The 14,881-nt window shown below is 45.0% G+C and overlaps 1 protein-coding gene across 5 annotated transcripts; it reads right to left on the bottom strand.

Annotated features, from left to right (window-relative positions):
- Positions 1-8,579: 8,579 nt before the first annotated feature.
- On the bottom strand, positions 8,580-14,272 carry SSTR1 (somatostatin receptor 1). Of its 5 annotated transcripts, none has more exons than XM_066277798.1 (3): positions 13,272-14,272; positions 12,835-13,009; positions 8,580-12,422 (listed from the first exon to the last, which is right to left on the bottom strand). In XM_066277798.1, exon 3 carries the CDS (start codon positions 12,077-12,079, stop codon positions 10,907-10,909), a length of 1,173 nt encoding a protein of 390 aa, XP_066133895.1. In that variant the 5' UTR covers positions 12,080-12,422; positions 12,835-13,009; positions 13,272-14,272; the 3' UTR covers positions 8,580-10,906. The 5 variants fall into 5 exon arrangements, with proteins under 5 accessions (XP_066133895.1, XP_066133896.1, XP_066133894.1 ...); XM_066277799.1 differs by lacking the exon at positions 13,272-14,272 and adding an exon at positions 13,126-13,244; XM_066277797.1 differs by lacking the exon at positions 13,272-14,272 and having other exon boundaries at positions 12,835-13,244.
- Between the last annotated feature and the right edge of the window lie 609 nt (positions 14,273-14,881).

The following is a 14,881-nucleotide window of genomic DNA, read 5'->3' as shown; positions in this document are numbered from 1 at the left end:
ACCTCTCCCCCTCTCCTTCCTCTCTGTCTCTCTCTTCCCCTCCCACAGCCAAGGCTCCATTCGAGCAAAGTTGGCCAAGGCACTGAGGATGGCTCTGTGGCCTCTGCCTCAGGTACTAGGATGGCTCTGGTTGCAACAGAGGGACGCCCCAGATGGGCAAAGCATCGCCCTCTGGTGGGCGTGCCAGGTGGATCCCGGTCGGGGGCGCATGCAGGAGTCTGTCTGACTGCCTCCCCATTTCCAACTTCAGAAAAATACAAAAATACAAAAAAAAAAAAAAAAAAAAAAAAAAAACTGCGGTACATATACACAATAGAATACTACATGGCCGTGAGGAAGAAGGAAATCTTACCTTTTGCGACAGCATGGATGGACCTGGAGATTATTCTGCTAAATGAAGTAAGTCAGGCAGAGAAAGACAAATATCATATGATCTCACTTATATGTGGAATCTAATGAACACAATAAACTGAGGAACAAAATAGAAACAGAGCAGGGTCATAAGGAACCAATGAACAGCTGTGGGAGGGAAGGGGGATAAAGAGATGAGATCAAAGAAGGTAAAGGTGTAAGCCAAGTTATATATATAATACATAACACATAGATACAGACAATAGGGTAGCAAGTCCCAGAGGAAAAAGGGGATGGAAATGGGGAGCAAAGGGGGGTGAAATGGGAATGGAAAGAGGTTTTGCATGGGGGGCATTATGCAGTGTGTAAAGGGTGTTATATTGAGTGAGACACATGAAACCATATTGACACAATAAATTGAAAACTAAAAAAAAAAAAAAAAAGCTTTGCCTTTGGAAGATAACATCTGAAACTTTGTCAGTGATGTAAACTACAAACCAATGGAAATCCTGTTCAGAGAAAAACTCTATTGGAAGAAGTGTGAAAAGTAAGAAAACAAAGGGTCTGAGCTGGGGGCAGAATGGTTAGGAAATGGGAACTTAGAAGGGTAAGGGAAGAAAACAGATTCTTGAAGTTCTATTTCACCAATTATTACCTAAGAAGTTTCTTTTTAATTAAGATGTGAGTCGCCTGACTTGTGGTGGCGCAGTGGATAGGGTGTCAACTTCAAATGCCAAGGTCGCTGGTTCGAAACCCTGCACTTGCCTAGTCAAGGCACATATCTGAGTTGATGCTTCCTGCTCCTACCCCCCCCCATCTCTTTCTCTGTCTCTCCTCTCTCTAAAAAAAATGAATAAATAAAAATAATAATTAAAAAAATATATATTTTAAAAATTAAGATGTGAATGTGTGTTTATATATAAAAAAAACTTGAAAATACTTTGAAAAAGGCATACAGACATCTGCTTGATTTGCTAGTTACAGTGGCTCATTGGACAGAAAGGAAAATGTTTAATTATTGACTTTGAATAGATATTTTACCACTGCTAATACTAGCAGCTGTATTAATTGTTCAAGAGTTATAGGGATAGAAAGAATACAGTGAGAGCTACTGTTCATCAATATCTGGACAGCCTTTCCTAGAACAGTCTTGTAAGTCACATGTGTTTACTGTCAAATATTTTCCTGCTTGCCTATCATGCCTTGGGTTTCTTTTCCCCCTTTAAATTTAAATGAAGTATTCATTGTTTTTTGATATAGGTATTATTGTTGTGAAAGACAGAACAATTTCAGTATATAATATCCTACAGTGTCTCCAAAATGTATCCTTTCCCAAGTGGACTCTGATATATAGTAAGTAATTCTTAAATTATTTTCTATGAAACTAACATTTTATCAAGCATATATTTTATCTAAAGCATGGTTCTAAGAGTGTCTCAAGTCATTTATTTAAACTACAAACCCTATGAAGTCACAAAAGTATTATCTGTTGGAGCCAGAATTTAAACCCAGGCAAATAAAACTCCACAGCCCATGCCCTGAGTTGCTATAGTAATAGCAGGTATTAGTCATGGAAGTAGAATCAACTACTCTAGCAGAGTAAACAAAGAAGTAAGTCAACAACTGGTCCTTTAAAATACCATCATTTGAGTGGTAGATGGGAGGGAAAATAAACTTTTCAAAGAGACTAAGGAACATAGGAAAACTGGATGCAAATGTTGACTTTAATATCATAGGAGGAGATTAAAAGGGGGGGCAATGGGAGTACTTGAGATCTTCATTTGTAACTAGTCTGGGCATGTAGACATGAGAAGGGCATGGAGTTGAACACTTAGCTGATAACATTCTCCACTTGTTTCCTTTTATACTTTTTTTCCACTCAAAACCAAAGACTGGAATCAATCTGGCTTAAAGATAGTTATTTTTAGAGTTTTGAGCTCATTATTATCCCAAAGAATTTTGGGATCATGCTCGTAGTCCTACTCTTAAATAAATGTATTACTCCCAGCTTTTGGCTAATAACACTTAATAGATGTTTTTGACAAAAATTAAGTTTATTATCAAAGTGAACATTTTATTTAAAGGACTTTTATTTAAAATTATATCTCTTTTTCAGATGATGCTTCTCTCTACCCAACAGTTTGATAAGCAAGTATTTTGATATTTTAGTTTAAACTGGTTATTTCCACTCACAGGCTTCCTCAGCTTTGTCATCACTGCAGACACACCTTCCTTTCCTTTATAGTTGATATCAGAAGCTAGACTATATCTGCTCATCCCTAACACAGTATTTTCATTAGGTACTCATTATAATACCTTGTGTTCAGATATTGAACAAAATTAGTAAATAACCACATTATCTTTGTATCTGCATTTCTCTAGGGGAACCATGTAACAATATTGGACCTCTTTTATTATTTTTTAAATTATTTTTATTTTTCTTCTTTTCCAAGTGAGGGAAGGGGAGATGGATAGACTTCTGCATGCACCCCAACTAGGATCCACCTGACAACCCCCAAAAAGGGCCAATGCTCTACCTATCTGGGGCCATACATGAAACTGAGCTATTTTTAGTGCCTAAGGAGCCATCCTTAGTGCTGTGGGCCAATGCACTCAAACCAATATAGCCATGGCTGCAGGAGCAGAAGAGTGAGATAGAAAGAGAAGAGGAGGGTAAGAGATGGAGAAGCAGGTGTGCCTTGACCAGGAATCGATCCTGGGACAACCACACTCTAGGCCGACGCTCTACAAACTGGCCAGGGCTCTGTCTTCTTTTAAAGAACAACAGATTTCAATAAACTGAAATATGTTAAATAAAAAACAAGACATCCCTCTGAATATGTAGAGAGGTTCTCATTGGCTCAAAGGTAGATGTTGCAACAAGGAAGCAGCATAGACATTATTAAAGCATACACCACTGTGACAATTACGTATCAATCATTTCAGTTGGCTATCCAACATATCTGATGTGGTACCCTGGAATACAAAAGATAATGAGCAAGATTTGCTAAATATAACTATATTACCAAAGTGGTTTCAGAAGATTAATATATATATATATATATATTATATATATATATATTATATATATATGACATCTCTGTTATTTGTTTAAAATAAATTGGAGATATATTACAATTTAAAAATGTATCTTCCAGGCACTGGCCAGTTGGCTCAGTGGTAGAACATCAGTCTAGCATGTGGGAGTCCCAGGTTTGATTCCCAGCCAGGGCACACAGGAGAAACAGCCATCTGATTCTCTACCCTTCCCTTCTCCTTTCTCTCTATCTCTCTCTTCCCCTCCCACAGCCAAAGCTCCACTGGACCAAAGTAGGCCCCGGTACTGAGGATGGCTCCACTGCCTCAGGCACTAGAATGGCTCTGGTTGCAATGGAGCAATGCCCCAAATGGGCAGAGCATCGCCCCCTAGTGAGCATGCCGGGTGGATCCCGGTTGGGAGCATGCTGGAATCTGTCCCTCTGCCTCCCTGCTTCTCACTTTGGGAAAATTAAAAAAAAAAATGTATCTTCCATAATATTCTCCAAGAGAACTCCTTGCCTTCTTTCTCAGGCCAAAGCCATACATACATTCAGCATTTCACATAATGGTCAGGGTTAAATTGGATAAGGCATCAAAAGTTTCAAACATAATCCTTTTAGGGGTATTGTGTAAGAAGATGGCCTGAGAAATTCTACCCTGAGAATACAGAGGTCACCCGTAAGAGAGATAATAGTTCAAAAATGCTAAACCTACACACCTTAATGCATAAATCATGATTCACTACAATCTCTCAGCCTGAGGTGAAGCTTATCATCTTGGATAGGAGAGGGCTTGTCTTCAAGTGCTAAGCAACACAAAAAGGCTTGGAAATCAGGTGAGGCAGTGGGGATAGAGTTAAACAGAAATTTGCTAAATCCCTTTTTCCTGCTCTGCTCATCAAAGCCTAAGACTGTGTTTTTTCTCTAGTGCAAAGGAGATGTGAGGTGTATGCGATGTTTTTAATAAGCAAAGTTGACAAAGGTAAAAAAAGATGCAAAAGACCTATGCCAGAGCTATAGAAGAAGGTATTAGACAGTGGAGACCCTGAGGTCACCAATCTGGAGCTGCCCTAGATCTCTTCTAGTGACTTATCCAAAAGGCTCACCACAGGGTTGCCTGTGGCAGGGTGAGGTCATGCCTTGGCAGAGGATGGTGGGGACCAACAGGCTGTTTAGGGGTAGTGGAAGACTCTGAGTGGGCTGCAGCACACAGGAGGTGAGGTATAGCCCTCAACACAGCCTCTGGAAGCCACAGATTTTAACAAACTGTAGTCATGATGTGGTAAGATGCCAGAGAACTGTAAAATTTAGTATTGGCAACACCATTTTAAAGAGGAAAAGCCAGGCTTTCTGTCCTGTCCTTTCTTTGGAAAATGGAGAGAGAAGGATATGGAAATCTCCTGACTTACAAAGATAACTGGGTCATTTAGTTTTAAATTCTCTGAAAGGGAGAAGACAAGATGGCGATGGAGTAGGCGGATGAACCAACTTCCACCTCCCAGCACCAAAGTGGATTACAACTTAATTTTAAGAACCATCATCTGGAAAAACCAACTTTAGACTAAACTAAAAGGACTCTTCAACCAAAGAACCCTGAAGAAGCCACACAGAGACTGGTAGGAAAAGCAGAAATGCAGAGAGGGCTGTCCAGCTTTCCAGAGCGAACGGCAGCCAGGAGAGACTTGCATGGTGGGAAGTGAGTTTAGCAGAGAGGGGAGGGTCCTGAGTCCCAGGAACAAAGTCCCAGCCTGCAGCCCAAGAACCTAGAAGAGGCATATGGACAGCATTTAGTTGGAAGAAGACAGGATACTGTTTATGAGAAAGAGCCCTGGCCGGTTGGCTCAGCGGTAGAGCGTCGGCCTAGCGTGCGGAGGACCCGGGTTCGATTCCTGGCCAGGGCACACAGGAGAAGCACCCATTTGCTTCTCCACCCCTCTGCCGCGCCTTCCTCTCTGTCTCTCTCTTCCCCTCCCGCAGCCAAGGCTCCATTGGAGCAAAAATGGCCTGGGCGCTGGGGATGGCTCTGTGGCCTCTGCCTCAGGCGCTAGAGTGGCTCTGGTCACAACATGGCGACGCCCAGGATGGGCAGAGCATCGCCCCCTGGTGGGCAGAGCGTCGCCCCTGGTGGGCGTGCCGGGTGGATCCCAGTCGGGCGCATGCGGGAGTCTGTCTGACTGTCTCTCCCTGTTTCCAGCTTCAGAAAAATGCAAAAGAAAATGAAAAAAAAAAAAAAAAAAAAAAGAAATGATGACATTGGATCATTTACAACAACATGGATGGATGGACCTTGATAACATTATACTGAGAGAAATAAGTAAATCAGAAAAACTAAGAACTATATGATTCCATACATAGGTGGGACATAAAAATGAGACTCAGAGACATGGACAAGAGTGTGGAGGTTACAGTGTGGGGAGGAAGAGAGGGAGAGTTTTGGGAGAGGGGAAGGGAGGGGCACAAAGAAAACCAGTTAGAAGGTGACTGACCCAATTGGACTTTGGGTGATGGGAATGTAGCATAATCAAATGTCAAAATAACCTAGAGATGTTTTCTCTGAACATATGTACCCTGATTTATCAATATCACCCCATTAAAATTAATTTAAATAAATAAATTCTCTGAAAGGATTATGGTTTTCTGAAGAACTCCCTTTCGCTTTCAATAAGAGACAAAATCTACATACCACCCTACACTGATTTTAGCTCTCCCTCCCTTCCTGGAATCCTGAGATTAACCTGTACCTTTAGGCAAAGGAGGAGAGATAAATACTGAAAGAATTTGTGAATATCTTTGATTGTATTACCTTGAAAGTTTTAAGGTTTTCTATAAATCCCCTAGACAAATGTTAACCTTGTTAATGTTATGTAAATCTTGTCAAATGTCAATCTTGTTAAATGTTAATCTTGTAAATGATTATGTCATGCTGTCATGCCCCCCCCCCACAAGCTGTATGTAATCGAAGAATATATAAGGAGCCTCTGAAATATACTTGGGGCTGCATGATTTGGGTCTGAAGAATCACCCGTGTATGTCAACGGCTTAATCAATAAAACTCCTCAAAATTCATTTTTTGACTTGGTGTGTCTACAAGAACCCACTTAAGTGAGTGTTGTGCAGATAAAATATATTATGCTCACTTTGTTAAAGATGGCACTGCCCACATGGAAGCCCATGGCCCAGGTGATATTAATTTGTTTTGGGGGCGGGCTCTAGACAGGCAGGATCCTTGTAGCCTGGGGCTTGGTTTTAGGACTAAGCTTTTCCCACCCTTTTTGATGTGGGGTGGTGCAAATCCATCATGCCTCAGATCAGTGATTTTGGATTAGAGACTTCCCTATTTTGTATATTGGATTAAAAGTTTTGATTTCTAAACTATAAAATGGGGGCAGAACTGGAGCTTGCTCTCTCAGTTCCTCAGATTAGCATTAGAGAGGAGAGCAGAGAAAGGCCACGTGGAGGAGGCCAGGAGAAACAGCCAAGATGGTGGAGTGCTGAGAAGATAGTTCGTGCAGGGAGAAGGAAGAAGATGGGGAACAGAGGTGAATAAGTCTGGTGAGCTAGAAACCTTTGATTCTAGGAAACTCGGATAAGTCAGTAGCTTTGTGAGCGCTGAATGAGTGGGTTTTGGAGCCCAGTGTGTGTTTTTACTTGCCCGCCGGGTGCAAGCTAGGATTAAAGATGATGGCCCACCAGTTCTTGGCTCCATTTGTTTCTTTACTGACTGTCTGAATCCAATGTGAACCTGCATGGGGCAGGCGGCTGTGATGGTGGCCGTGGCAACTGGATTCACAGTGAGGTATATACAGTACTTTTTAGAATCTGGGGTATGGTACTTTACAACAATGAGTCATCTAGGTGTACAAATGACCTACTCCCAGAAGGCAAAGGGCAGAGACCCTAAGACTCCAACTTATTCTCTCCTGCACTAAGATACATACAGCCTCTTCCTCTTTACTCTAAAGCCTTTTTAGGGATAAAAAAGGAAGAAGAGGCCACCCAAGAGACTGTCTAAACTTATTTAAATGAAAACTTTTAAAAATTTCCAAAAATGGCTACTCAAATTATCAGCTCAATTAAATGTTTGAATATTTGTTTGTTTCTTTTTCTTCTAGCTCTCTAGTTGGAAGGGGCTTGAAATAATATTCAGACTAGTTAAAACCAAAATAACTGAATGCTTTCTCTACACATCTAAGTCATGTGTTCAATTTGCCACCTTGCTATACAAAAATTCAGCTATGTTTATTCATACTGAGAGAATTATAGAAATATAAAGTCTAGAATTACAGTATACTTGAAGGTATTTGAAGTACATCCACACTACCCTTCTGGTTCTATAATCACTGATACTGCTTGCCCAGCAAATACTCTTCTCCACTTACTTTGCTATGAAAATAAATGTGCTCTAAGAAGTCTTTACAGTCTGTTTTAATAAATCCTCTTCTACTACCTTCTTTAACATTTTTCCAGGGATGGAAATGGCCATCCTTGCACAAAGCGTAAAATATATCTTTCTTCTACTATGTGAAATTTTGGTTTTTTTATTTCTTTTAGCCATTGTCCTATGTGACACCCTTAGACAATCTCTCTTTTTCCCCCTTCCATTATGTTTCTCTGGGCTGTAATCAGGAATTACTTAGCTCCCAACACAAAGTCTGAGTTCATAAATGAGTGCAGACAGGGATTTAATCTATGAGAGACTGAGATACATCTAGTTAGTTTGGTGACAACAGGAAACCATAGAGAGTGTGCAACCTAGTATACTGCTTCCTATTCATAATGTCTCAAAGTTTGTTTTTCCCTCCTTTTAAACTAACAGACTTTTAACATTTTGTTGAATTTATTGGTGTGACATTGTTTAATAGACTTATACAGGTTTCAGGTGCACAATTCTACATTCCATCATCCTTATATTGCATTGTGTGTTCATCACCCAAGTTAAATCTCCCTCCATTACATCTATCTCCCCTCCACTCTCCTCCACCTCCCCTCATCCCACTTTTCCCTCCTGCAATCCTCACACCGTTATCTGTGTCTGTAACAGAATTTTTTTAAATAATTCACAATGTAACCTCAATCTTGGTAAAAATTTCCAGAGGTAATCTGAACAATGTGCATGTGTGTGTTTTTAGGTAGTCTGTAGAAACAGTAAAATTCAAATGGCAAAGTCAGACAACTTGACACACCATAATACATGTGTTTATTTAGTTAATATTACAATGGAAACAGGTTAAGAGTACTAGATTTGTATCCTCTAAAGAAGTTAATGATTAAGATTTTGATTTGTAAATTTCACTGTTCTTAACCATTAAAAGTCTATTTTCCAAAGAAGTAATAACACATATTATTATTAATGGACAGAACTAAACTTTCTGATTTAAGACGAAAAGCATATTTGTTCATTAAACTAAATAAATTTAGGGACATTTTAACTCTTGGTTACTGCTTTCAGGAAAGCACAAGTTCTTGAAGCAAATATACAGAAACATATTTTTCCATAGTGGTTTCAACCATTGTGTATCATGTCAATGATATAACCTGAAAGCACTAGATTTATTCTTTCCCAATTGATCGTTGTAATACACCCTGGTTTACATAAGCAATCAACCAACAAACTTGTATTTAGTGCCTACTATATACAAGCCAGCATATTAAAGCAATACAGAAAATACAAAGAAGTAAAATTATTGGTCCTAGCCCTGTTCAGGCTTCCAATATAGTTGTTAAGATTAAACAGAGTCACAAATTACTCTACTTTCAATGTCTTTAAAAGAATAATGATGTGAACCAGACTGTACGTTAGAATCACCTATGCTGAAAAGTAGAGGAAGCAGGAAGATATCAAGGGCCATCCTCAACATGGATTAAAGTCTGTCTGGATTAGATTTCTCAGTTTCAGGTTTAAGTGCTTCTTGAATTCCTTATCTGAAAGTGTTTCTGCCAGCCTCACACCTGTCACTGTCAATGTCTATATTCGAGAACTGTTTCATGGACCTCACGACAATGGAGCAATATAAAACATATACATATACAATATGTGAAAATATATTCTATCTATTCAAATCATATATAGGGTGATACTGAACACAAGAAGTACAGGACTTGCCACTCTGCATGAGAGCAAGCTAACCCACACAATCATTTATTTACTATAAAACAAACAAGAAACTACATGAAGAAAATATGAAAAAAAATCTCCAGACTTCACTGAATACAAGCAAAAACAGAAAGACTAGAGGAAAGGATAAGAAAAGAGGACCCAGCAAAGAGGAAAGGTTTTGAGGGGGCCTTTGGGAATGAGCCCCCTCCTCCAACCTCACCCTCTGTGTCCTGAAGAATAACACCTGGGTTTAGCAAACAGAGAAAAGGAAAGCAGAGACGTTTTCCAACATCACAAATATAATTAAATATGTTAAGCAATAAAATAACTTATTAGGCACCGCTTGAAAGGGGCAACCCTCAGGGGCCTGACGGGCCCACTCTCTACGCCCGAGGTCCCGGCCCCAGTCTCGGAGAGAAACCGAAGCAGGAAGCCCGAGTCTGTTGTAACTCTTTGGTCTGCACCTCTAGACGCTCCGGTGAGGGAGAAAACCTAGTGTAGTTGCCGCCACGCTTCCAGGCGGCCCCGGGGAAAGTGTGCCCTGCCCTCCGCGGCCTAAGGCAGACCAGCGTCCCGGGGTGCAGACCTTTAAAACCGAATGCGCCGGTTGTGAGCGGGCTGGAGGGATGGCTTCCAGTACTACCCCTTTCCCCGCCCCTGACCTCGAAACCTAACAGCCCCTCGGTCCTTGTTCTCAGTGCCTTTCGGCTCTAAATGGGTATCGGATGGGGGCTGTTCAGTGCCTTGGGGTCGAAGCGCGGGACCGATTTTACCAAGCACCTGGCTCCGCTCTGGATGGAGTGGGAGTTGTGGAGGGGCTCGGAGAAGGATGCTTCCTCCGGAGACTAGAAGGGAAGAGTAGTTGCCTACACTCTCCAAGTCCTTCTTCCCATGAATTGGGGCTGCGCTAAGGAAGAGCGGTGGTTCGCTATTCCGCTAGGGGCACTAGACAGAGTCCGGCAAGCGACGGGCGCGGCAGGGCGGGGCTGCGGGCCAGCTGCACGCTCACCCCCTGGCGGCAACCGTGGCGGCAACCGTGGCCCGGCTTAAACACACGGAAAGCTCGGCTGGCCGGGCTGAGGGTCAGCCTGAGTTGGCGACATTACTGAGTTCACGATCCGCACCTGCAGGACTGGGCGGAAGGAAAGATCGAAGTCACAGAGGATGTAGAAATATAAGGGCAGCGGAGGAAGGCGGGAGAGTAAAAGGGGAGAAGGGGGCCTGCAAATCTTCCCCCTTTTCAAGCAAAACGTCCGATTCTACCTTTGTTGCGCGTTATTTCCCGGGCCTCTTAACCCGAAGACCTGAAGCACGCAGTGTCCTAGCCCGGGACTTCGGCCCGTGGCACACTAACCCCTGGCATACTTTCCCTCTTACACCCAACCTCCCTTTCTCCCCATTCTCCCCTCTGAGCTCGGGCTCAGAGAGTAGTGATGCGGGACGTGCAAGTGCCGTTACGGAATACGGCGCCGGACTCCAGGTTCTCGGGTTGAAAGTCCTCCACGCTGTAGGCGCGGCTCTTGAGGGCGGTGGCGTAGTAGTCGACTGGCTCCTCCGCCGCGTTGTCCATCCAACTGAGGCACAGGATGCGCTGGAAAGAGCGCTTGAAGTTGTCCGAAAGAAAGCCGTAGAGAATGGGGTTGGCGCAGCTGTTGGCATAGCCGAGGATGACCGACAGCTGGCTCACCGTGGCGTCGTCCTGCTCTCCGAACACATTTACCAGCTGCACTACGTAGAAAGGCATCCAGCAGATGACAAACACCATCACCACCATCATCACCATCAGAGTGATCTTACGCTCTGAGCGCTTGCGCTGCTGCCAGCCGGCCTTGAGGGCTACCATGCGCATTTTTGCAATGATGAGCACGTAGCACAGGCAGATGGCCCCAACAGGCAGCAGGAAGCCCATAAGAAACGTGTACAACACGAAGCCCACCAGCCAGCGCTGGGCGGGTTCCGGCATAAGCATGTTGCAGGCCACCGTGCCATCACGGTTGGCTGCTGCGTGCGAGAAAACCACGATGGGTAGAATAACCAGCAGTGACAGCAACCACACCCCCAAATTCACCACCTTGGCCACGGTGGGCCGGCGGTAGCGCGCTGCCTTGATGGGGTGCACCACGGCCACGTAGCGGTCCACACTGAGCACGGTCAGACAGTAGATGCTGGTGAACATGTTGACTGCGTCCACACTGAGCACGAGGCGGCAGAGCAGGGCGCCGAAGGGCCAGTGGCGAAGCAACATAGAGGTGACTAAGAAGGGCACACTGAGCATGAGCAGCTCATCGGCAATGGCCAGGTTAAGGATGTAGATGTTGGTGGCCGTCTTCATCTTGGCGTAGCGCAGGATTACATAGATGACCATGGAGTTCCCACACAGCCCCACCAGGCACACCACGGAATAGATGAAAGAGATGAGGATGGCGCTGCCCTGGCCCTCGCTTAAGGTCCCGTTCTGGGACGCATTTCGCCCCGGCTCTTCCATGCCGTCCGCAGCGCCGGCCGCGGGGCCCCTGCTACCGCCGTCTTCGCCACAGCTGCCCGGGCTGAGGGTAGGAGAAGAGGGAGAGGAGGCGGTGCCATTGGGGAACATCTCAGCTAGCGGGGGCGACCGGGCTGCTGGCGTTGGGGAGCTCACCTCACGCCCCTGCCACCTGCGCCCTTGCTAGGCACCCGGGCCTCCTGCCGGAGCTCACTGCCGCCGGGCGCCTGCGGGGAGCGCACAGAGGCTGCGGAGAGCGCGGCGCCGACCTGCACCCGCGGGGCGCATCGCCCAGCTGCTGCCTGCGCGCAGCCGCCTGCTGCTCCCGGGCGCCAGGCTACACGCGAGCGTGGAGAGGGGCAGTCGGGAGACCCGCGCCCCGAGCCGCACAGCCATTAACTGGCGCGGCTACGGGCTGGTGAATGATTAATAGGCACCACCAGCGCGTCAGGAGCTACGAAAGGGAAGGAGGGAGAAAAACGGAGGCAGGCAATATAGGAGGCATATCACCCCTCGACCATGTTTTCCCCCTTTCAGTCCTGCTTTCCGAGCAGGTGCTTCTGGGGCTCCCCTGCAGCACCCTACCCCTATACCTGGGGGGAACCTGCGAAGTTTCTCCGCCTTCCTGGAAGGTGGGTGGGGATCAAAGGTGTAGATTCTGTCCCATCCCGCCGGCCCCTCTCCAAGGCAAAAACTGAAGCGGACCCCAGACAGCTTGGAGTTCATCCCACTTACCCTCAGCTGCTGTCCCGCCCTGAGGGACCCTTAACCCCACTCTGGTCCAATCGTCCGGGGCCTTAACCTCCACCTTCCGCCCCGGTTGCCCTGCCCCTCAGACCCGCCGCAGATGCTTCCAGTGTACTTACCTAGGGCGCGCTGTCGCCAGCCCCGCGCCGAGGTGGCCGCTGCAAAGTGCCTGTGCAGTCTCGCTAGCGCGGTGACGTTCTCATTGCGGTCTAACTCCTTTCTTCGGGCGAACTCCAATACCAGAGTCCACGCAGATACTCTTCGAGTCACCGATACCGACCCGAAGCCGGGAGCCTTCGGAGGAGGGACAACAACAGTGCGTTAGGGGGTTCAGGGTTACATCCCCGCGGCAGCTCTCCGCCGGCAGGGTGTTCGGGGGCCCGGGTAAACCACTGCGAATCTGTTATTACTGCGTGTGTAGTGCCCAGAGCCCCCTGCGTCTCCCGGAGGATGTCGACTGCAGAAAGCAGGGAGCGCGGCTGGGAGTGCGCAAGGATCCCGCGGCTCCCCCCCGAACGTGCCGCGCTCCGTATTGGAAATCCATCTAGTCGCTCACCAGGGAGAGATACCGCTGCGCGGCTCGGAAAGACTCCTCCTGCGTCCCTGCTGTACTTTGTCCCCGGGAGAGTTGGCGGGCTTCGCAAGGGAGAGTGTAAGGCCTGGGCGAGCAGAAACGTCAGCTCCTCCAAACCCACACGGGGCGGGCCGCGCAGGCGACCAGATCTGCCACCAAATTCAGGAATGGCAGGATGGCCTTCGAATCTCCAATGACTTCTAGGATTTCAGCCTTTACCGAGGCTCCTGGGCTTGAGATTCGGCTTCCGTTTACGTGTCTAAACTTTTAAGACACAAAAATCGATGTAGGCAAGCCTAAAGCTTGCCCATTTCATTTAAGTTCTGTGTAAAAACAAAACAAATTATAACCACACAGTCCAATTACTGTGATTTTTAACGACTTCTGAGACTTTCCACCATCCCTGGTCCAGGCTCCCCTTTGGCTTTCTAATCAGTTCAGTCCAAAGAAGAACGATTCCATCCAACTGCCGTATTTCTTTTCAGATTCCTTCAAGTGTTGATATGAGAAGTGCAGGTGCCCAGGCAGGCTGGCCTGCAGCAGGCTAGTGCTGGGCCTCTTGCCAGCTGTCGCTCTGTCTCCAGTTTCTCTTCCTCCTTACTCTCAACTGGAGGGCACCCACTGTGCTGAGAGTCTCAGCTTTCCCTCCCATCAATGCAGTTTCACTAAGAGGCAAATTTAAACAGAAATTAAGTTCCTCACGGAGGCTAATTGTACCACAGTCCAGAATGCAGAATGCAGAAGTGGATGAAGAAAAAAAAAAAAAAAAAAAAAGGACAATTCCTATTGCCTCCTTCCTTTATGAGGTAATCATTTGCATATGTGTTTTAGTTCTCAAAACTAAGTGCTCTGGCAAAGGATAGAATAGCTTTTGTAGTGTGTTGGTTATAGCAATCAGAGATAAAATAAATGACAGACTCATAGGAATATGTGCTATAGAAATTGAATTATTAAGACGTGCTAGGAAGGTATTCAAAATTTTATAAGGCTCAACCTGTTTTACTCGTTGCTTTATCTAAACAAATTACTTTCAAATTAAGTGTGGGATTGGTGATTAGTTTTTAGATTGGTGATTAAATTTTTAAAAAATATAGCACGTATGGAGAAAAACCGAATGTTTATCAGGTTTTTTTAAATGTGGGTTTTTTTGTTTTAGTTTTCCCCAGAAAATCCTTTTTGCTAGCCAAGACTTATAATGTTTTAGATGCTTTGTTGGCAATCAGTGACTAAAGACACCTGGCTATTCCTCAGGGGTCTGATAAAACACAGCTCTGTTCAGAATTGGTGTTGATTTTGCAGTTCATCTTAGGGAAGGTTCTCAATTTAGTGGTAGCCTCATATATGGTGTAAAAAACAAAACAAAAAAACAAACTTAAGACCTGAAAAAAGCATGCCTTTCCATTTCTGAAGTGGTTTCTATGATGAATTATTTATTCATAAAAAGAGATTGACAATGAGATACCACTTTACATCCAGTAGGGTGGCTGTAATATTTTTTTAGAAAATAACAAAATATGGAGAAATTGGAACCCTTATGTGTTGCTGGTGGGAATAAAAAAGGATACAGCTGCTTTAAACTGATGGTTCCTCAA

This window comes from Saccopteryx bilineata, chromosome 4 (genome assembly GCF_036850765.1).
Source record: "Saccopteryx bilineata isolate mSacBil1 chromosome 4, mSacBil1_pri_phased_curated, whole genome shotgun sequence".
In the NCBI taxonomy this organism is placed as follows: Eukaryota; Metazoa; Chordata; class Mammalia; order Chiroptera; family Emballonuridae; genus Saccopteryx; species Saccopteryx bilineata.
Note: the sequence above shows the minus strand (reverse complement) of the source record. Positions and strands in the feature narration are given on the sequence as shown.